Consider the following 23,689-nt stretch of genomic DNA (forward strand, 5'->3'; position numbering starts at 1 on the left):
AATAGAACTCTGTGTGTGTGTGTATGTGTGACGAGAGAGTGTGATAGCGCTATAAAGATATAATAGAATTCTTATGCCGAGTTTGCGTATTGCACTTGTAAGCCCGGAAAGGAAACACGAAGAGAAGATGATTGCAAAACTTATGGGAATACTCACAGCGTTACGATGTTGCGGACTAGCAGATGTGGCTTGTGTTTGGTTGAAAAGCGAAGACGCCGGATACGTGGGGCCGGAATGGCTCATTTGATTATTACACAGACTATGATCCCCACCATTGAGGTATCTTGGTTCCTGAGTATCGTGCAGGACGAATCCCTTCTGCGTTGGGTGCTGCGTGGCCCAAGTCCTCGTGGGATCCGCGTATATGCGCATATCCTGCTGATAAGCTAAAGAAAAATGTTTGAAAATTATTTATTAGAAAATATATACACTACAAATTTTTACACACATATATATATATATATATATATATACAGCCGTTATATTTAGATGTAAAAATAATTTTTTGCGAGTAAATTCCTTGGATAACAAGAAAATTATTTTAACATATACGCACAAGTCCGAAAAAATTTTATATTATCTCAACATTCTTATATAAAATATCGTTAAATTATCTGCATTAATTTATATAAGCTATTTTATCATATGATGAATTTATTCGCACGAGTTGTTTGGCCTTGTACTGAAATAAAAATGATATACCGGCAGGTTGAGGACTAAATCGGGAATCCATAGACTGCTGATAGCCCACCGCGGCCATTTCATTGGCCAGGCTTTGGGCGGGTGCCGGCTGACCCCACATTCTCCTCTGCACTTGCGGTTGATCATGCAAATAGAACTGCGATTGTTGCGGATCCTGTAGTCTGGGTGTTAACGGATTCATTGGTGGCATTCCGTAAGACTGCGAGAGAGACAAAGATTTTAAGAAACGGCTGATGACGTTAACGCAAGATGCATTTCCGAGGAAAAGCACTCACTTGCATATGCTGCTGACTGAGACTCTGCAGTTGTTGAAGCTGTTGTTGCATCTGCTTCTGATGCTGCGTCATCAGGTGTTGCTGCTGTATCTGATTCTGTTGGCTCGCCAAACGCTGTATATCCGCTTGAATCTCGCTCAGGCTGGTATTCATTCTGCGACAAAAACGACTAATTTTTACACGTGCCTATTTAAATATACATGATTTAGAAAACGCTAAAGCATCATGAGATTACGTAAAACGATTGCATTCATCATATCCTATCTTCTTTATTTTGACCTAAGTATGAGAAAGCAGATACTAACTGTGTTATAGATTGACGATATTGTTCCGGATCCATGTTCTCGATATCCGGGGTGCGTCTAGTTTCGATGAATGGCGCGTTACCATCGTGTTCCAACCATTTGTGCTCCACATCTCGCACATCCTCACTAATTTCCTACATTCGTTATCAGAGAAACGAAATGTTTCAGAAATAAATTATACACGATGCTACAAATGTACATGTAATACTGCGATATAAAAATGCTTAATTTATACTTGTTTTTTTTTGTCTTTAAATAAAGAGAACCTAGGAATTTTCACATAAACAAATAATATTCATAATAAGATAAATAAAAGTTTAGAATTTATATAAAATTACTTATTTTAAAATTAAATATCTAACACACTTGCTGATTCATGATATACCTCTTGCACAAATTAAAAATTATTGCAACATAATAGATAATCAAAATATATATATTTAAATCATTTGTCGTCTGCACTTGTGTGTTTTTACGTGACATCTCATTTACCCGAGATAACCACGAGTAAAACATGACTGAAGCTCGACTTGATTCCTCGCACGTTCGAAATAATTGACAATACACAGATAACAATGGATTGATCTAGTTACAGTTTGGAAACTTGGTGACACGATCTACAGTCGCGACATTTATCCGTCTGTTTGATCAATATCTTATGTAACTCGGAATAACGTCAAGGATCACTTCTCGAACTTCTCGGAGTAAGTTTAATTCAGAGAGCGCTTTAATTACGCCTGTTGAATTTAAATAACTCGCTGCTGAAGCCGTAAATAACAACGTAATTAGAAATGGAAACTTAAATATACGAAGAAAATAAAGCTAATTAGATACTCATTAGTGAAATACATACATACATATTAAAATGTAAAATTGTTAATAGGAATGTTCTATTATTGTAGAGAAAAGAGAGATATCATATATGATATTGAAAATCACAATAAAAGTGAAATTAAGATAGTTCCTCATCTCCATTTCGCTTGTACCACGATTTCCGATACACCCTATATATATGAGTCATTGAATAACCGTCACCCCACACAGATGTAAATGCAAACAATTACATCGCTACTCTTTTCCAGGGAGTGTTTAGTATTTCATCATGCATTATGTTAATAAATTAGAAAAATTAACGGAATTCAGAATCATCTCGGTGAGGTTTCGTTTTCCTCAACAATGTAAAAAAAAGCAGCAGTGAAGCATATAATAATCGTCCATTATATAAATATTTTACAATCATCTCTACCAAAAAGGTAAATACACGAAGCGGCAAAGTACAATTTGTAACATTATCACGCCTGTTTTGGGATCATCCAAACATCAATAGGAAATGATCAGTTTGACAAACATCTTTAATGTTCTTCACTACATCTGCGCATTAAAAATGAAAAAAAAAAAAAAAAGGAAAAAAAATTAATTGACGTTTGAAAGCCATTCGCATAAGCGCCGCATAATAATCGTCTATTGGAAATATTAAAAGTAATTAACATCTTCTCGTCTACATGAAACTACTTGCGCTTGCCGATAATATCGTACCTTGAGCGAGAAGGGTCTCTGTGGTTTTTCTTGAGGGGGTTGTTGGGGTACAGAGAACGCCTCGGAAACGCTCGTCGGAGTCGCCCCGGAAGATCCGGAGGTTACAGGAGTGGGGGGACCGACTGTCTCGGCCGGACTGTCCCCCCCGGACGTTGACGAAGAGGGAGATTTAACCTTACCCTGCAACCAGCCCAACCAGCGTGCCTTGTTAAGAGTACTCAGAGTCCGCCACCAAATCACCGCCACCAAAAACACCATGGTGTCGAGCGCGTCTCTCCCCCCATGGCCAAAGTTCAGATTACGCTCAAGCGCATCGAGAGTGCCAAAGCTCATCCAAAAAATGGCACGCAAATAATATCGCTGAACAATAATTGATTTAGACTACAACAGCACGCAATATTTACGTTATCTCTAATTCGAAAATGTAAATGTAAAGGAATTTATTATGGAAATAAAATTAAAATTAAACATGTATTTCGCGTTTCCAACTAATACTATGAAGAGGTAACGTTATAATTATACATTTTGGTTAATATTTTGATTAATTAAGTATATTATATTCAGAATTTTTCGATTTGCAATCTTCTTTCGTATTTTATACGGAAAAATTTTTGTAAGAAATTTATATATATAACAGCATGCAGTGCTTTAAACAAGATGAACCTATCTACTTTTCTTTAATATTGTTTAACATACAATGCATTCAAGACTTTGGAACTAAAAGAAACATTGAGACAAGAAATAAAAAATAAAATTAATAATGAAAAGATAAATAAATATGAGCAATAAAAAAAGAAGAAAATATGTATATGTACATCTTGCAAATAAAATATTGAACAACATTGATAGTTTTTTTTAAGATATTGATATAATAATTACGAGAAAAAAGAAAAAAAAAATCTGTCAAGTGCTAGAAAAACATTAAATTTGACAAATTGATTGTTTAAACAGAAATGTGATATAAATAGAAATGTTCAATCCTGTTATAATACAGAGATTTAGTGCATTAGCATGCGCTTACCATCAAGTACAGCTGAAATATCAGAAAGAGAATTGTGTTAGGACAATATGGCCAACAACCGAGATTATTTATGGAGCAAACAAAAGAGAGATTATGTCCTACTATGTACAACATAAGCGATTATACGACGATAATCAATCTAGATGAGTCTACCTAAATAAAATCAGATAAGCAGATAAGTTACGAATAAAATTCGCGATCATTATCTGTGTGAGATTGAGCAATATATTATTTTACATCTATATTTCAGAAATGACATTACAATTTCAATTGATACTTTTATACATTTGTACAAGCAATACCATACAAGCGGGCTTGCAATTTCGCACAATTGAAAATATATGACACGGAAAACAAAAAGGCGGAAAAAAAAGAACTGTATACTTTCTACACTTTCTGTTTTCACACTGCTTTATACTAAACACCCGTGCCTAGATTCGAAAAGTAGCTGTCTCTCGCAGCATAGCAGATCTGGTGTTTCCATCAAACACTACTCAGCATTCCATAATTCGTACCTCAATTTGTTTTTAATTTCATTCATTATCAGCTCTTGCATCTTTCTTTTCATAAAAAAAAGAAAATAAAAAAAAGAAAAAAAAACCACTATCTATAGCAATGATATATGTAGAACTGATATAATAGAATTGATAACGATAATGATGTTAAAGTAGTTGAATGTGTATTATACAATCTTTCTAAATTACGCCTAGAGTAATCGCATGTTTTACCTTTGTCACCGCTTGTAAGAACGCTGCCTTGCCCACTTTTTGTCGTTGCTTCGACATAACAACTTCCATCCTTCGCTTCTCGTTCTCTATATGTCGTCGCTTCTCTTCAAGTTTCAGCCGTATGTTATTCAACTGCGAGGCCATTATGGTATTGCCGCCGTTCTCATCTATAACGGAATACTTTCAGTGATATCAAAAAGATAACAGATGTGATATGAATACAATCAATAACAATTTATCTTCAAATATTACAAAGTTTTTATTTAGTTTTAAATATTATTTATAACATAGATGAACTATGCGCTGTACCATAAGCAGTTTGAGAAATTTAATATATATTTTAATTAATTATTTTAATTATTTAATTTAATATTTATATTTAATTTCTAAAAAAATCCATTCTCAAAAATCTATTCATGCGTCTAAATAAAATTTCTGCTTTATAGATATGTGTTTGAAATTTACCAATAGAATGTTGTTCCATCTGTTGCGACTGCTGGTTGCTTTGTTGTTGCCACGTGGTCGTGTTCGGCAGAGTGGCAAAAGTCGTTTTCTTCTCCCCGTTGCCGTTACTCTGACCGTGCCTCTTGCTCGATTGCTTTACGTCATCCTGCCGCTCCTGTTCCATATACGTAAAGTTGATCCCCTTTTCAGAGCTCTGTCTGTTCAGATTCGCGAAACTGGCAAATTTCGGGACGGCATCGCCGCCACCACCATCGCCGCTATCAGCGACACTGCCGTCATTCTCTGCGCCGGAATGTAAGATTTGCCGAAGAGCGACGTTATCCAGACTGCTGTTGGACGCCTGTCGTCGCAGCAGCCGCGGTGGAGGCTCCTCGCCGCCGTTACTGCCGTTGTAACCGTTGTCCGCGATTATATGCTGCACGCCGCTGCCGTACACATCCTGGACGCTGGATCGTGCGGGCAACGTCGGTTCGGTCGTGCTGCGCTTGCCGATGTGCACGCCTACCTCTTTATCCGGATTTCTACCAAAATTGTGTAAATTATCCTGGATAAAAGAAATCACAATGATCATACCCTTGAGACAATCTTCTCACGCGCTTCTTTCTTCTCGATACGATGATAGATAAGTCGCTCCTCCACGCTTACGTACCTGAGATCCGCCAAAGTTTTCGATGGTCAGCTGAGAATCATCCGTGATGCTGTTCCGTCTGGATCGACGTCCGGCGTAAGAGCTCCGCCGTTGATCTTCCCAGTTGCTCGGCCGACCCGCGGCTTCAGTTCTGGCGGACTTATCGTCCGCCACGGAGCTCAATGTGGGAATGCCCTTGCCACGATGCACCACGAAGCTCTCCTCGCTACCTGCGCGTCTGCGAGAAATAAAGCGAGGGATAAAACGAGAATTTTGTAATAATACATTACATAAAAGATATGAGAGGAGAGAGAGATTTTATTAAACATTGCTTTGAATTACATATTTAAATTGAATTAAGATCTACAAATATTAATGCATGTTAAAAATTCTTTCTTTATAGAAATTTATTTTTATACTATTTTATTTTATTTATTTGGATTAATTTGCAAATTTTATTGACAAGAATAATTGCACAGTTTGTGGATCTAAATATAAAACACATACCTATCGTCGTACGGATGACTCTCGGCAGTTTGTTGCAAAGATTGTGACTTTTTTACAATAGTGTTGGAAGCCGATTTTGCAACTGGAAAAATCATTTAACAATGAATCGATTACATATAAATATATATATTTATATCTAATTAGATGAGAAAGTTCATTTGTCACTCAAACTATATTTAAGAAGAAACGGTAAGATATTTAACAGATAATAAATTTACACTTTTTGTTACATTAAATAAAGCTTACAACAAATCATTTAAGAGCACGGTGTGAAATTCCCATTCATATGATTCCGTCAGTAAAGTATATGGAATGTGAAAATTGTAATATTCAATAACAAAAATTAATAAATCAGTAATACACAGGAATTTCAACTCGCGCATATGTTTCAAAAATTGAAGTATTAAAAGCCTATGTGATATATTATCAGAAAAAATATATCGTATGATACACATCACGCTACAAAATGTCTAGCATCTCTAATTCTCGTACCCGACGTCGTACAAAAATTTAAAAAAAAAAATGAAAACATGAAACGAATAAAGCTCAATGTACGATAAAACCATAAAACGAAACGACACCATAAACGATACGAATGAGTACACGTCGCAACGTAATCGTACCAACTAAACATGGAGTGGAGCTTAATGAACGACGACGAAGTTCTCATCTTTCTTTCGTGACAGTTGCAGCGCACGACTAAAATCTCATGCAAAAAAAGAAACGTGATGCGAGGAAGCCAATGTCCAATATGCAAGCGACAAGCAGCCAGTGACCGGGTGTCACAGATCTATGCGACACTCGCATGCAGGTCTCTTCTCGGATATACATGTGATTCTGTGCTCCCACGATAATAATCGGATGAAATGCAAGCAATTACGTGATTAGTAACAAACAGTACTCCCCCACACAGTTCAAAAACTTTCTTAAGAGATTAGTCCAGCAGGATAGATATTTTTGTTTTTTTTATAATTCAAAACAGGTCAATTTTCTCTCTTGTTCCAGAAAGAAATTTGTAACATTAAAACACTTTAGCTACCTTATTATAGCTTGATATCTTAATTTCAACAATCATTTTCTTACAAAACAATATGACAAATGTGACATGGCAATATGACAAATGTATTTCTCACCATTATATACATATTTATATCTACCTAATAAAATGGTATTGGTACATTTAGATCCAGAATATGGAACAATTGATAAAATACGCTTATGCTAAAAATACTGGACTCAGAATTTAATTAAGCTGTAAGCGCGAATGAGAAGCTGTGATATTGCATTTTATTCGATTATAATTGCGACGAGTATGCGTCGAATCTGAATGTGGGTGACCTAGCGCATCTACAGACACAAGAGGATAACGCGATAAGGCGACCGGGTAATCTCCCTGATCCCTTCAAAAAACACTGAAAATGTCAGTTTGCGAGAGACGCGACTCGCAAGGGAGAGTAGACCACCTAGTAGAGAGTTCATGAGATTGATTGGTTGTGTGGTAACGTATGGATACCTGTGAACCCTGGCGCGGATATGGAGAGGTTGCTTCTCAGATCGGGTATCGGAGCTATAGACTGTGGCAGACTTCTCTTATGAGCTACGCCATGACTATTGCGCGGGCAGGCTGCACCCGCCGTCGCCGCGTCGTATCATGTGGTTCAACCGGAAGTTGACGAAAGAAGAAGGCGGAGGATAGCGTTGTCGTGTCAAGCATCAAGAAGAGGTTACGCCATAGAAATATATGGAAATATTACAGTTGTAATAGATTAAGTGCTGCGTGTGGAGGTGGTAAGATCGTAGTTTTTGGCTGGTAGTATCGTATATCTCTTAGCAATAGCGATTTCATTCGATTCGCAGAAAGGCCAATTCGTATCAAATGGAAATAACGTAATTAATCGCTGCTCTCGGGGATGAGGAGCTCGAGAGGATCGAGAGGCTGGGATATCGAGTATGTGTGTATTGACACTGATAAGAAGCGTGATACCATTACGATTACAGGCAACTGTTGTTGTAAGTTATTCAATTAATTGTGTTACGGTGTGTTTATAATTAATTTAATCAATTTAAATTAACTAATACAATTAAGGAAATAAAGATGGTCCTCAGTGTCCTCATTGCCTGGAATAGTAGTGGAATTTTTCATGGAATATAATAAAATAAATAATAGAACGGTTATATATATATATATATATATATATATATATATATATATATATATATATATATAAGTCCAATACAGTGTGTAATATAAGGCAGCCTTCACCAATCACATTTATCCACCACCAATTTTCACGAATCCTCTTTCTTTCCCTCTTTCTCTCTTTCTCATCGAAATATAACGCCACCCGACATCTCGTCGCGCAGATCTACTTTTAATCGATAGTCTCATTCTCAGTGGAAAAATGTCTACGTACCATCTAAGTATTGCATCGCGCGCTCTTCTCCGGGATAACGAACACATTTTGCCGGATGAATCTCCAAAACATTATATATGTCCGCCAGAAAAACCACCAAGTTTTGCTTCATTGACCTGAATATTAAAATTATAATAAAAGAAAAAGGAATTATTTCACTTTTTTTTACAAAGTAAGGATACAGAGAATTTTTAAGACATATTCTCAAACAACGCAACAGCAAAACTTTCAACTTTAATTAAGTCAACGCACCCTCTCATGTACGTAACGTCCTCGGGTTGCATGTGGAAAATCGAATAGGGCAGGCATTTAACGCAGAACGCCTGTACCAGGGAAAGATTGTGCAGGGCATCCGCCACCGAAGGTCTTTTCGACACCCTGATGTCCATCCAGTTGAGCTCGCCTGGACAGTAGAACGCGACGACGGCTGCCAAGCCGACGCCGTCGCACAGAGATTGGAAGTCCTTAGCGGCTGGTAGCTCGGGCAACCGTGTCTTGTCGCCGGCACCATCTTCGCTCTGAATCTTAGCGATTAGCGCGTGCGACGCGTGATTGATCCAGAGCAAGAGACCCTTCTCATGATCCGAGGGCACGTCCACCTCGGCCTGGGGGTCAAACCGTCGTATCGCCGAGACAACTCGGTCGCCCGTTACCACCTCCTTCGCGTATAAGACCATTAGGCCTTCTATCACAGCCATATGTGCAGACTACAATTAAACAGAGACAAGATTTTAGTTGATTAAAATAATTCAAAGCTTGGGGAAGGCTGTTATAAAAAATAGCATTTTTATGGCTTCCAAAGATATCATTACAAAATTTGCAGGATTTATTGTCTATCCAAAGCTTGTAAAAAATTCCTTGAGAATATCCTGATTTTTCAGGTAATTTGTTTTTTTTTTAAATTCCAGGCAGAATTAGAGAATTTTTTTAAATAAATTTTTTTGTATGCATTTTCTAATGCTTTTCATTCATACAAAAAAAAAGAAAATAAATAAACCATAAATAAATCCATAAAATGAATCCGATAAATCCATAAAATGGATAATTTTAAATACTAAATTTAAAAATATACTAAAAAAATGAATGATTTTTGTAAGATAATCATTTGCATAATATTTTCATTTTCTAATTTTCTCATTAATTGTAAGAATTATAATAAGAAATGTGTACTTAGTATTTTTTGCTATGACAATGAACATATAATCAAAGATATATATTTATGATATATTTGAAACACATATAATTCACAATGATTGGCCAATCAGATTGCCGATGCTTGCAGTATAAAAACAAAATAATCAAAATTTTTGAAAAAATTCCCTGAATTTGAATATTCCATAAAATCCTTTGATTTTTCAAAATAAAAACAAAATTCTTGAAAATTCCAGGTTTTCCCAGAAAGTAGACATCCTGAATCATTGACAATAATGTCATATTCTCGGTATATTTGAAGACACAATATTCAGAAAACAGAAATATTACGTTGCCTGGCAAGCGAGAGCTTACCATCTTGAGTGGTGAATTTTGAATGAGAATCGTTTCGGTGAGCTGAGTATTGTTCTGTTCCGCGACGTAGACGCCTTTCCTGGCCAGGGCCTGCAGGATCCCGTAGTGATTCTGATTGTGATAGTTGGGATCCGAATATATGTTGGCCAGCGCGAGACAGTAGAGCTCCGCATTGGAAAGCGCGTGAACGATCTGTGGTTTCAGATGTTCCTGCTCCTGTAAACGATAAAAAAAATTCCTCTCTAAAACAAAAGGCAACGAACGATCATATCGCATACAATTGAATCATTATATTTTTGCGCTTGAACAATTACGTGATTAATTAAGATAAATTCTACTGAAACCTAATTAAAATGTAAAAAAACCGTTTTTTTTCAAAAATAAAAAGGCAGTCGCAAAGAAATGATTCCTTTTTCATTAAAAAAAAAATAAAGATAAATTTTGATTTTTTTTTTTGTTAATTTTTAAAAATATAATATTTTTCTTTACATTTTTAATTTATTTTTTTTCCAATTTTTTTTACATAATTAAAAATAGTAATTACAATATTATTATATAGCCAATTGGAATGCAAGCTACAATTAAAATAATAATAATTAATTGAAATCTATCTAAAAAGTTAAAAATAATGAAAAATCAATTTGCAATAATCAAAATAAAGATATTAAATATCTAAAAAAGAAAACTGAAAAAAAGAGAGCTTTTATTTTTTTGAGAAAAAAAAAACAAACATTTTGGTTTTTTTTCTATTTACATCTCTAACTGAACCTCAATATATATATATATATATATATATATATATATATATATATATATGTTGAGGATTTTTAATACCATTTATCTCGAATTGTTTGACGTGAAATATTTCAGTATTTTTATAAGCAATGGAAGGAATTTTTATTCCACCAGTTTTTTTACAAAGTTATTTTTACGCTCTAATAATTTTCTTCCTTTTAACAATTAATACTTCAAACAATTAATTAGGAAAAATATATAAAAATGTTTCTCTCTAAAAACTTAACGGTAAAAGTACCATAGATGATCGAGTTCGGAGACTGCGAAAGAATGAACGACCTTGCCCCCAACAATGACGTTTCGCTCGTTTTTTTTTCACGACGATGTTACGATTAATCGCGTCGAAGGACGCAAGAATTTTAACTCAACTAATGTCCGGTATAGAGACGAGATGTCCGACAAAGTCGAACAGCTCGAATCACCACGGAAACCATTTATAAACTGCTCTACCGTGCATGTTATGTGTAACACTTCCTGTAAGGCTTCTCGACGAGAATAGGATAAACTTTATTAGCATATCGTTAAATTCGCAACTAATAAAATAAGTACTTAAGATGTGCTTCGTAAGAAATAATACACATATTATTTTTTATTTAATACACATATTATTTTTTATTTAATACAAAGAAACAAGAAAAAGAAAAAACCAATAAGATTCTATAATTAATTTTTTCTTTGAAATTTAATTAAATTAAAAAAAAAAAATTTTAATGAAACAATACTAAAGTTAAATATTTTATAATAATTAAATGATCTAATAAATACAATCCCGTGTGAATTTGTATTGAAACAGAGAAACAATGCAGAGAAAAAAATACTCAGTGATATCAAAATTATCGTTAATTATCTTTAAAGTAAAATGCACGCAAAATAAAATCTCGAGAATAAATGACCCATACAACTTTCTAATTTCATTGTAAATTTGCGTAGAAATAAGTAGCTTTGTTTTTTATTAGAGGATTCAAGCTTTATCATTTTAAAAACGTTTATACTTGCGCAGAAAGAAATATATTTTCAATTATATAAAAAAATAATGGGTTTATCATAGAGCCGTTACAGACTCCACATTTTCGAATTAAAAATATTTTTATAGTTTTGATTTCTCAAGAAAGAGAACTTTTCCTTAGATATTAAATCGTCATGATATAAGAATATCATAAGTTTTCTCACGTGGCAAAAGTGCTTTTGTCAGAATACACGAGAGAGTATAAGAGTAGTGAAATAAAATATAATAAAAATATAACTTTTATATAATAATGGCACAAATTAATGAAAAACAAAGAATTCCCGGAGCATAATCCAACTTTCGCATCTATCAAAAGAATATACTATCAGTAGAAAGTATTATGATGTAATTCTCATATGTGTGTTTTGCGGAAAAAGAAAGTATTTTTTATAAAACGTCCCGATACTTATTCCAGAAAGATGTTCCAGCTGTTTCATTTCATGTCCATATTTTCAAAGATTCTAATCTAAAATTGTAATAAAAGCAAAAATAAATTTTTTTTTTAATCAAATAAAAAATTTTCTTATTATTGTTTTTTTTCACTTAAATAAATATAAACTTTATTTCCAAGAATATTTTGTTATAATAAATCAAATTAAATAATAAATAAATTATTATTTGCATGCAATTAAATTACAATTTTTAAAATCAATTATTTAAAATTTTAATATAAAAAAAATATTTATTTGAAAATAAAAAATTATTCATTAAAATAAAAAAACTGTGTTTTTGAAACAAGTCGCCAAAAATTAAAAAATGTTCTTTTAAAAGAAGCATTTTAATTATAATAAAAATAAAAGAACAATTTCATTTTTTTATTTCAAAATAAAAGCATATTTTGCTAAATCAGATATATTTGCTGCTTGATTAAAATAACTAATTTCTTTGCAAGTATATAAATAAATAATTGTTTTAATCAAAAAAATTTATTTGGGTTTAGTATATTTTTTTTCGGTGTAAGAGAAAATAAAACAAACGTTCGATAAGCGAATTTCGCGATCCACTAACTCGGAAGGGCAAATCATATCGGAGGGTAATATGAGATTATTTTAATTGGATCGATGGGACGATGACAAAATAACGATGACCTAAAAAATGCGAGAATAATTTTGTTTACGTCAAATATTTACCTAAGCTATCTAGATATTGTATATAGTAAAAAATGTGTTAGGTAATTTTATCATTTATGAGCAACGTATAATTAAAGAAAAAGCTTATAAATTTGTAATAAATTATTTATACGGTTGAAACATATAAAGAATATTGTTAGATAAAACTCTTTCAAATAAATTGCCTCTGCATGTTTTTTATAAAAAGATTTTGCTAACAAAGATTTTCCTTGCCGAGAAAAATACGAAGTTTAATTCCCGTAAAGTTTCTTTGGCAGACTTTGTCAAAGTCTCGTCATTTTCTCATCAGCTTTCGAAGTAGCGTAAAGTCTATAAATAACATAATCTGTAACGCGGCACTCGTTCCTTTTTAAGGTTCAATATTGTATTCGCAAAAAAAAACATTATTGACATCTCTGGTTGCATAGATATTTCGGTAATTTTGCAGCGTCGTCTTTTACGACAAACCCATTTCCTTTGGAGTAATAAAGTGTGCCACAAAAGAGAGATTTTCAAGAAAGTCTACGAAGTCTGAAAAGCCGATTTTCACGAAGAAAAATTCATCCATCTCAAAATTCATCATCTTAAAAAGGAACGTCAAAAGAAAAACGTCATATGAGCGTAATAATGTCAAGAAAGTCAGTGTAGACATATAAAAAATTGTAATAAATATTCTTTGAAAAACATCCACCTTTTCGCAGACAATATTATATTACAGAATAAAAAAAAATATTTAAAAAGGTTTTGAAAAAATTATAAAAAAATTGTAAATAAAAACTATAAAATGTTTATATAATTGATTCAATTAATTAATTTATTTATTTATTAATTCAAAAATTATTTTTAATTGGCGATAGATGTAACAGAATTTTATATAGCAAAATTTTGTCATTACTAAGATATATTTTTATGAAATTTTTGAAAATATTAAACAATTTAAAATCATTAAAAAAGGATCGTTGTGTCAATTTTAATAACTTACCTCATGATCACGATAATAGGGCTCGCGGAGCTTCTCGGGTACTCGATTGTTGTATGCCTTTGACAGAAGCCATTTTACGGAGGCACGTTGTTTGGCCTGAAACACAAAAGGAAAGAAAACATTATTAAAACATTTAATAAAATTTAGAAAAAATTATTAAAACGTTGATTTTGTTCTAACAAGCTAAATTGATTAACTCATGTTTCTCAGAACATAAAATTTAATATATTATATATTTATTTTTTAATATTTATATGCAATATATACGTGATTTCCGCGAAAAGACTAAAACTAATTTCATTAATGATATAATATTAATTTTATAGTTAAATTAAAAAAATATATATATATATATATATATATATATATATATATATTTATAAATTTTGTTATATTAATATTATACATATAATATAAAATATTACATAAATAATTTATCAAATATTAAATAAAAAGTGCTTATATAAAAAATATTACTCGCTTAAATTTCTCGTCGTATATATTATCTAATCGGCGATTGCAATCTTGTCGTGTAACTTTCCGTGAAAATATATTCTACGTAAAATTCCGAATGTCGCAAATATAGGGCAAAATCGTTACGCTCGTGTTACGGATCGTGACTTTCGTTCCCATACGAGTTTCTAAGATTCTCGTCGAAGATCTTTCAAGGCGGTACGCGAAAAATTGCACGCCTAATCAATTTGTCGAGTAGCTCCGAACGAGTACGAAAAAGAGAGCACCGAGGGAATCTGGAAGGCTGTATAGGAAGAGATGGGAGTGGTCGTCGTATGAGATCACACCCCGCGGTGTGCTATGAAGATTAAAGTGGAACGAGGAAGTTTCCGACGCTCCTGTAAAAAAAAAACGATGAATAAAAACGGTTAAATGATTCACCGCGGCCAGATTGATAACATCGACGAGAATTTTATATTTGAGTTTTATCGCAAAACGGTTTCTTTTTTCACGTAAAACGATTTTGTTCATCTTTCAATTAACTTATACAGGGTGTCCCAGAATTAAGCTGACAAATTTCAGATGATATTATTATAAGGATTATAAGGATATCAAAATAAATCAATTTTGCCAAGTCATTCGCGAACACGGATGTACTGACAAAATTGATCTGAAGCCTGAAGACTGAGTTTGTCAGTCTAATTCCTAAAAAGGACACTTTGTATATGATAGTACGTTTTTTTTTCATATTAAAATACGTAAATGTATTTAAAATTAATTTCAGTGCTTAATAAAGTATAATTTTAAATGAAAAAAAATTCTGGGATGTGTCGTTTTATAGATGAAAAAAATATCAAGAAGAGATAAGATATAAGATATTTAAGAAATATAAAAAATATTTATATAATAAATATATTTATATTTCTTAAATATTTATATAATAAATAGTTTTTATATTTCTAATTTTTATAATCTTTATAAATATTTATAAATATTATATTATTTATATAAATATTTATAAATATTTATATTATTATAATAAATATTTATATAATTTATTATATATAAATGCAATCTCTAACTCGTCATAGATAAAAATTTTACGCAAAAAATGTACTTTTCAAAAAACGTAATAAATTTCAAATAAATGGCTGCACGTTGCGCAAAAATAATAGAATAAGCTTCGTTTTTATTACTTTACCGCTAATAAAAAAATGCACGCGACACCGACCTTTATCATTAAAATTTCCTGTCATTAATAATTTTTCCGAATAGAATTAGTGTGTAAAATGTTACTTAAATATGGCATCTTTCATTTTTCATTACACAATCTTGTCGAGTACTTGAGTCGATCGTCGACTGCAAGAACGATTTGCATAATCAATTTTCTTGTGGATCAACGTTGCGAATAGATTATTCCATTCTCCATTCGTCTATGATCACTCGATCCATTGAAATACAAATCATAATTACGTTATTAACGTGCCTCCGGTTTCCATTAAGCATCATCAGCAAAAGTTGCAAAAAAAAAAAAGAGCAAAATCAACTGGGAAACGAACGTGACCTATGATCCGGCAAAATCGTAATGCTTTGACATTTCCTGTCGTGTTTATTTGCGTTATATTTTTTCGATGGCAATAATACATGTGTGCAACCTGGTTGAGAATGTGCTTGTAATGCAAATATACAGGATGCCCAAAAGTTACCGCTACTTCTGTCACTTATGGATCCTTCAATCTATTTGACAGAAATGTTGATGCCACATATTTTTCCCATTTTTTTCAATTTTATAACAAATTAAAATTCTTTATAAATTTCTAATTTTCTTATTCCAATTTGCTGAAAAATTTTTCTAAAGCAGAAATTAAAATCGTTGAATATCCATGTATTTTCGAGTATTAATTTGCGAAAAAAATTTATTTACGAATTCCTCGTAACTGAAAAGCTATTGATGTCTCTATTGCAGTTCATAAAAAAATTGAACGTGAAAAAATTCCAATGCTGAAGTGCTCTTCGGGCTACACTGTATACGTTTCGCATATGTAAACTGGCACACGTGTCCGACAGGGATCGACTCACCGAAGCGACACACGCACGCACGCATGTGCACGTACATAGATTTATGTTCGTCTATAAAAAGAAGCCGTGTCATCACGTTAACAACTCTGGCTATGATGATGCGACACGGAATGCTGCGCTACAAGCACAGAAGACGATTCAGATTCGATTGATTCGATCAATCGAGCGAGGGGACGGTCTCAGCTCGATGATCCACGACCGTCAGTCGCGTCATCGAGCTTTATTAACTCGTGATGATCCGTCGTCGTCAACACCCGTTCTTGAGATCTCTTTCCATAATGATAATTTCGGCTTTCATTGATGTATGTAAATAAACATTTCGCAAAGTAATGTGTTGTATAGCGACTTGTGTGACATTTAAACTAATGTTAAATTTTTATTATTTATTGTGCGGTTAATTGTTTCCGCAAAAATGAGTTTATTATTTTTCAATCGCGAGATTTTATTCCCAATGTAAATAAAATTATTAATATTAAAAATTATTTAGTTGAAAATTATCAGTTTATATTAAAATTATTAGTTTAAAAATTATTTAGTATTAAAAATTATTTAATTAGTATTAAATTTAATATTAAAAATTATTTAATATTAAAAATAATTACTATAGTAATTATTTTTAATATGTCAGAATGTAATGAATGCTTTTAAAAAAATTCTAAAATAATACACATCACAAAATAAGCCTAAGAGAGATATAAATAAAAGAATTCCAAGCAGAGAACTCTATTTTTTAAATAAGTAAGAATTATAGAAACAGAGACTCGATAACGTTGAAAAGACAATAATCGTCGTGTAGAGATAATCCACAGTCTAATAATCAGGAAGCAGGAAATTTAAGCTTTGTTAGCTAAGTATTTCAGTCATATGTATCCCCTCTTTAGCGACTAGGATTACTCTTAAATCATTTTGCCGCTCTAGCCGCCTTCCTTTTTCAGGATTAATTGCTTGAACGTGGCACGCAAATTAATGTTAACGCAAAGTTTGCAGACCACCTAGATAGTATTTTATAGAAAGAATTAATTTTCTACAATTTATACAGAGACATGTTTTATATCAACAATTAACTAGACAATATTTTAAATTGTTAACTAAAATAAATATTTCACATATCCGTAATGCAAATAACATTTTTTTCCTGTTTCGAATCCTGGAATGAGATAGTTTTCAGCATTGGTTTGCGGAATTCAATTATACAAGGTGTCCCAGAATTAGATTGATAAATTTCAGGCTTATGAAAGACCAAAACAAGCCAACAATTTTATAAAGTCGTGTTTGTAAACGAGTTGTTTTGACACTAGAAAATCAAAAACTAACAAGGACAAAAATATTTAAAATTATTAAAAATTATTTCTTTCAAAATTTATTAATGCGATTAAATAGAGATATTTTTACCATGAAATTTTCTATAAAACATTTTTTTGATATCTCGAATAATTTTCACACTCTGTATAATTATAATATTATTAATAATGATGGTATTTGAAATATAATATTAAACAATCTCGAAAATAAATACGGCCAATCAACTAAAATGTGCAGTGTATGCACACTGCCCATAAAATCTTTATCAGATTTGTAAATCTGCTACTTGAATTAATGCCAGGGAAATATAATCTGAAATTCCGTAGTACGCTGGAAGTACTTTAAATATGGATTCCGGTCATGGGCATTGCCTACGCGATGTTGAATACTCGAGAAAAATGCGTATCTCGTTACATTCGAGAAAAGTAAAGAAGACGAATACAATAGATATAGTACGATAAGTATCTGAATAAAATAGAAAATAATAATAAATACAATATAATCGCAAATCTACACATAAAATAAAATTTTCTTTAATCGAATAAAATATTTTTTTAATTTTTATTTTTAATCTTTCTTATTTAAATAAATATGTATTTTGTTTCCAAGAATGTTTTGTTATAAATGTAATTAAATTATTATATTTGCATATAATAAAAGAGTAAGTTTTTAAATCAATTATTTAAAATTTTAATATAAAAAATATTTATTGAAATAATAAAAAATTATTTATTAAAACAAGGAAAACCTGTGTTTTTAAAGTAACCAAAAATTAAAAATATCTTTTTTAAAAATAATATTTTAGTATAATAAGAATAAAGAAATATTATCCTTATTTTATTTGCAAATAAAATCATATTTTTGCTTTCATTTTATATTATACCAATTCAAATATATTTGCTGCTTGAGTAAAATCATTAATTCCTTTGCAAGTATTGAAATAAATAATTGTTTTTAATCAAAAAAATTTTATTTAGGTTTATTAAAATTTTTTTCAGTGTATGTAACACACATAGCATATCTGGTTCTATTTGCTCAGTAAAATGTATAGCATATGTTTCCTGATATCCATAAAAACCACAATCTTTTAATAAAAGTATTTCGGGAAAAAAAATTTAATTTGTCAGGATATCCAATAAATAAATAAAATCAATATGCAAATATAGCATGCTTTCCCTTTTTTTAAGCTATTGTATTTTTTTAATATCAACACGTATATCATATCTCGTTTTTAATATCTCGATATCATATCTCAATTTCATGTTTCTTCAACAAACATTCGGGGAAATCCGCAAAAGGTGCTAAAACTGACAGAATTCAAAATCACTGACATAAAAAAGAGCGTTAAAGGCGCGACGAACATTAAATTCCAGATCGAATACGCTCAGTCACCGTGCCGTTGGCCGCTGCAAGCACCTGCAGCGGCCTTTCATTCCATGTATTTTCTCGGCTGCATGTATCCCGTGGAATTTATCGGACTACTTGCACGGCACGTGAGCGTGCGCTTATATAGGCGCGGTTTAGGTCGGGTAATATAAGGCCACACGGCAGATATAATCCCATCCGCGAAGAGAACGCGGTGAAAAGACGATGACGGAGCCCGGATTACCCGCGACGTACATTCGATTTTTGAAAATGCGGTGCTAACTTCACACCGGTGACGTACATCCCGTTTCACGATTAGAACCAATGGCGTAACCAACGTTCACGCTAAAGAAAATAAATAGTACTGCAGACATGAAGATTATATACAATTTGTAGATTGTAAAGTATTAATGCGCAAAATATGTTATTATTACAGCGCAACAGAGTTAAGAAATTTGTGTCAAATTTAATAAATATTACAAACAAGTTGGCACAAACTTATGTGTTAATTAAATATAATATCGATATGTCAAATATGGTGACAGTAATACTACGTTAATATTTTAACACAAAATAGATGCAAATCTCATCAAAGTAATTTTAAATAAATTTTGTGAAATCAACGTAAAATTAATTTGGAAAAATGTTATTGACAGTCCGTAGTCACTGTCACTTCTATTGTAGAATCAACATTTTTTTCTGTAAATTTTAACAGATGAATCCTATCACTAATAATGCGAAGCATATTTATTGTGTAAAGTTAAAAATAGCTGCATTGTGTTATTTTTACACTTTTCTTCAATTGTTTTAATAATTTAATATTTAATTATAAAGTTCAATTAACACAACAGAAAGCAATGTATTAAATTACCACCATAAATATGTTAAATATTTAACACAAAAATTGTCATCGGCATGTTTTTTAACAAGAAAACACAAATTTTCCAACTGTAAAGAAAAAATATATTCTTTTTTAAATGCAGTAAAATTATTTTCCGTAACTTCTTTAATGCAAAATAAAAAATGTTTCAAAAAATTGCTTTATCGTATCACAATTTTGATATAACAAAAAAAAGTTATATTTTAATATATTATATTATGATTATAGTACATGTGACATTGAAGATATATGATAAGTTTTATAGATAAAGCGAAAGATGTGTCATGTAAAAGATGACATATAAAGGAGTAAACACTTTCACTTATCAAGAATTTTTTCTGAGGCCAATAATTATTATTAATTATAGAATTTATTTACTATTTATTATTATGAAAAATCAAAATTATAATTATTAATTTAATATAATAATAACAGTACCGCGATTATTATCGAGGTACACATTTATAAAATTATATGATAAAATCGGAATAAAATTTTTAATGCTGCAATAATTAATATTAAATAATTGCATATTTTTGAGCATACATATTAATTAATTCCTTTTATTTACAATATTTTTACCTTTCCCTAAATGAATTTGCCTTTTGCACGAATTTATTCTTCGATATTTCGAAGAAATTCGAATTCGAACTCTATCATGGTTAAATTAATATTAAATTAAATTAATATTACCATAAATTAATATTAATTCAAACTCTATCGTGTTTAAATTTACATTAATCTGACGATTAATTAACGATTAAAATTACTAACAAATTTGCAAAGCCATTGATTTAATTAGCACGCGTCCTACCTACCTTCTCCACAAAGAAAGTCCTCGCGGATATGTGACACTTTACAGAGATGAGAATAAAAACGCACGACGTTAATAAATGTACATTTTAATCGCGTATAAACGAAACGCGTCGCGATAATGCTGATAGTTGCCGATATTCATTAAGCTCGCATTTCGCGAAACGAGTTGCCGTAGCGATGAAATAAATTCTTGCGTCTCCTCCAACTAAGACGGCATTCTATTCACCAACAGCATAAACCAGGCATTTCTCGTCAATTACCGTAAAATCGTTAAGAAACGATACCTAATAATTTAACGCGTTAAAAAATATAACGAGATTTAACCTTATTCAATTGCTCTCAAATTATCTTATACATACTTAGCTGAGGAAATAATTTTTCTATTAAAAATTTCTTTTGTGTATTATATTTCAGAACTCTTTTTTTCTTTTTTTTTTTTTTTAATTTACCGAAGATCCAGAAATAAAGAATTTAATTCGATGCATTCCGGAAAAATTAATGGTAAATTAATTATAATACAAAAATATATATTATAATTTATAATCTATAAATTTTTATTTTATTTGCACAGAATGATACGCGCTCCCTCTGATCTTTTAAAATAAAATTATTTTTACTTAGTCTGTCTGCAATTCCGAGTAGGTTGGTAGGTTCGCCAATAGTAGACTAAGGTGGTACCTACGCAACCAGATGGTCATTCATGAGAGCCCATGGATCTCTCCCAGTCTCCATGTTTGGAGACCGCCTGTTCGAGGCGAATATGATTTCTTCAATGATTTTGTCGACGATTCCCCGAAGGTACACCTTGAATTTCTCGAGGTATTTGCAAAGAAGAGATCCTTCAGAGAGCAAACTGATTTAATTAAATTAATTACTCCGTCTGTTAAGGATGTGTATATTAAGACATTGATAAAAGCATGAAAATTTCGTAGACTGTTCCACTATTTTTTCTGAGTATCTGTGCAAAACATGAGCACAATTCTCTTAACAATTTGAAAATTATTTAAGTTTAAAGTTATTGATTCTTATGGAAAATTGCGTATTGTAGTATTTATTGACAATTTGACAAAGAAAAAACATTGTCAACAAAATAAAAATTTTCACATATATTAAGAAAACTCTAAGAAATAAGTTATTTACTAAAAATTATAGAAAAATATTCTCTCTCTCTCTCTCTCTCTCTCTCTCTCTCTCTGCAAATAATTCGTGTTTTCCTTTGTTTTCGTGCAATTGATTTCAGGGACTATTCACGATCAAAAAATTTTTTATCATAAACTGGGAAAATATCAATTACAATTATTTTTTTACGAAGATATTAAAATCCATATTATTTTATGATACTTTAATTCTTTTTATAATCTGGATTTATTTATTCGATTTTTCAAACAGTATACTTTTAATTTTCTTTTTATTTATTTATAACAGTTTTTTGCTACTATTGTGCAGTCAAAAAATCCTTAACAACTTCTCATCTGTTTTCTTTTTCACGAAGAGAATTATATTGAATTCGACTTTTATAGTTCTTTAAAGATAAGCAAGATTGAAAAATTGAAATTCTTTATCATAAAAATATATAGATCAATAGGTTAAAATTGTCAAAAATTGATTAAATGTTTCTCAACAGCGATGATAATTTTGTTTCTTCAAATATTCAACTGCGAGTAAACGGATAAAAGCAAATTTCCAAAAGAAAGAAACTAATCCTATCTCGTTTGATCCCTCTTTTCTTTTTATCTACCCTGCAACTTCTTTCCGGCTTTCTTTGAAATCCGGAATTACAAGAATATACAGAGCACTCGAGAGACAAGATATTTTTTGCTGACGTGACTCTTTCAGAAAATGTCTGTCGAGCAAAACATTAAATTCGATTGCAATTCGCATAAAATTGGGTACTGTGAAATACGCTTTTATAAGATTCTATAAAATGAAATTTTATTGTTAGCCATTAATCTCAGAGAAAATAAAAATTTCATTATAAAAAATAAAAAGTTAATTTTATTGACATATACGATGAACTATAAAAATTTCCTTTAACATTACGAAAATAAATATCGTCAAAATAAATGATTAATTATTGTAAGTTAATATATTTATATAAGTTAGATTATTTTGTGAAGTTAATATATTTATATAAATTAGATTATTTTGTGAAATTCTATCATACATAATACAATTGTGAAAAAAAATTATTATTTAACAAATATTAAAATCTATTCAATAACAAAGAATATCGCAACACATTTCATAAAATGTTAATGTGCATGAAGAAATCTTCTGATGATTTTAAATATATTTATCAGATCAAGTACACACGGTGAAAAAGACGTCTGTGTCAAAAATTTGGCGTCGCGACAAAAAGGAGTCCGCGAATTGTTTGTAGACGCGATTTATACTTTCACAGTCGCGACATTTGCCGGCAAAAGAAAGCGTCGGAAAGAAAGACAAACAAAGATAGGATTGAATCCGATGCCGTACACTTCGCGAAGTGCTCGTCGTGCAATCAAATAAACCATTTCCGGCTTCCTGCCTTTCCGACGACGTTTGCGCACTTTTTTTTCTTTTCGCATGAAACTTTGAACCAGAACAAATCCTGCGTTTGGCATCAGATTGTTCAGGAAAACGTGCAAAAAAAAAATGAGCAAAATCCTTGTTAAAATTGAAGTCATTTTTCTCGATGAAAGAAAAATTAAAATATTGCTGCTTGCTTACAAAATATTATTTAATATCGAATAAAAAATTTATACAGAAAATTCTATCGACCTTTAAATAATAAAATATTTGTTATACATAATTTAAATTAAAAATTTTTTTTACA

The 23,689-nt window shown here is 31.3% G+C and overlaps 1 protein-coding gene across 8 annotated transcripts in view; it reads right to left on the reverse strand.

The window, feature by feature from the left end:
- The window catches only part of LOC126854195 (patronin), a 71,868-nt gene that overhangs the window by 10,236 nt on the left and 37,943 nt on the right, over positions 1-23,689 (reverse strand). For 6 of the 8 annotated variants that reach the window (XM_050600653.1, XM_050600651.1, XM_050600649.1 and 3 more), the window contains 14 exons: positions 13,980-14,075; positions 10,088-10,303; positions 8,834-9,288; positions 8,582-8,697; positions 7,681-7,791; positions 6,168-6,249; positions 5,682-5,898; positions 5,033-5,576; positions 4,568-4,734; positions 2,819-2,998; positions 1,283-1,416; positions 978-1,131; positions 703-901; positions 157-386 (listed from right to left, as the gene is read on the reverse strand). In XM_050600653.1, coding sequence (XP_050456610.1) covers positions 157-386; positions 703-901; positions 978-1,131; positions 1,283-1,416; positions 2,819-2,998; positions 4,568-4,734; positions 5,033-5,576; positions 5,682-5,898; positions 6,168-6,249; positions 7,681-7,791; positions 8,582-8,697; positions 8,834-9,288; positions 10,088-10,303; positions 13,980-14,075 — 2,901 coding nt within the window. The remainder of the gene's footprint in view (positions 1-156; positions 387-702; positions 902-977; positions 1,132-1,282; positions 1,417-2,818; positions 2,999-4,567; positions 4,735-5,032; positions 5,577-5,681; positions 5,899-6,167; positions 6,250-7,680; positions 7,792-8,581; positions 8,698-8,833; positions 9,289-10,087; positions 10,304-13,979; positions 14,076-23,689) is intronic. The other 2 variants (XM_050600648.1, XM_050600650.1) reach the window with 2 other exon arrangements.

The sequence above is a fragment of the Cataglyphis hispanica genome, chromosome 13 (assembly GCF_021464435.1).
Source record: "Cataglyphis hispanica isolate Lineage 1 chromosome 13, ULB_Chis1_1.0, whole genome shotgun sequence".
Taxonomy (NCBI): Eukaryota; Metazoa; Arthropoda; class Insecta; order Hymenoptera; family Formicidae; genus Cataglyphis; species Cataglyphis hispanica.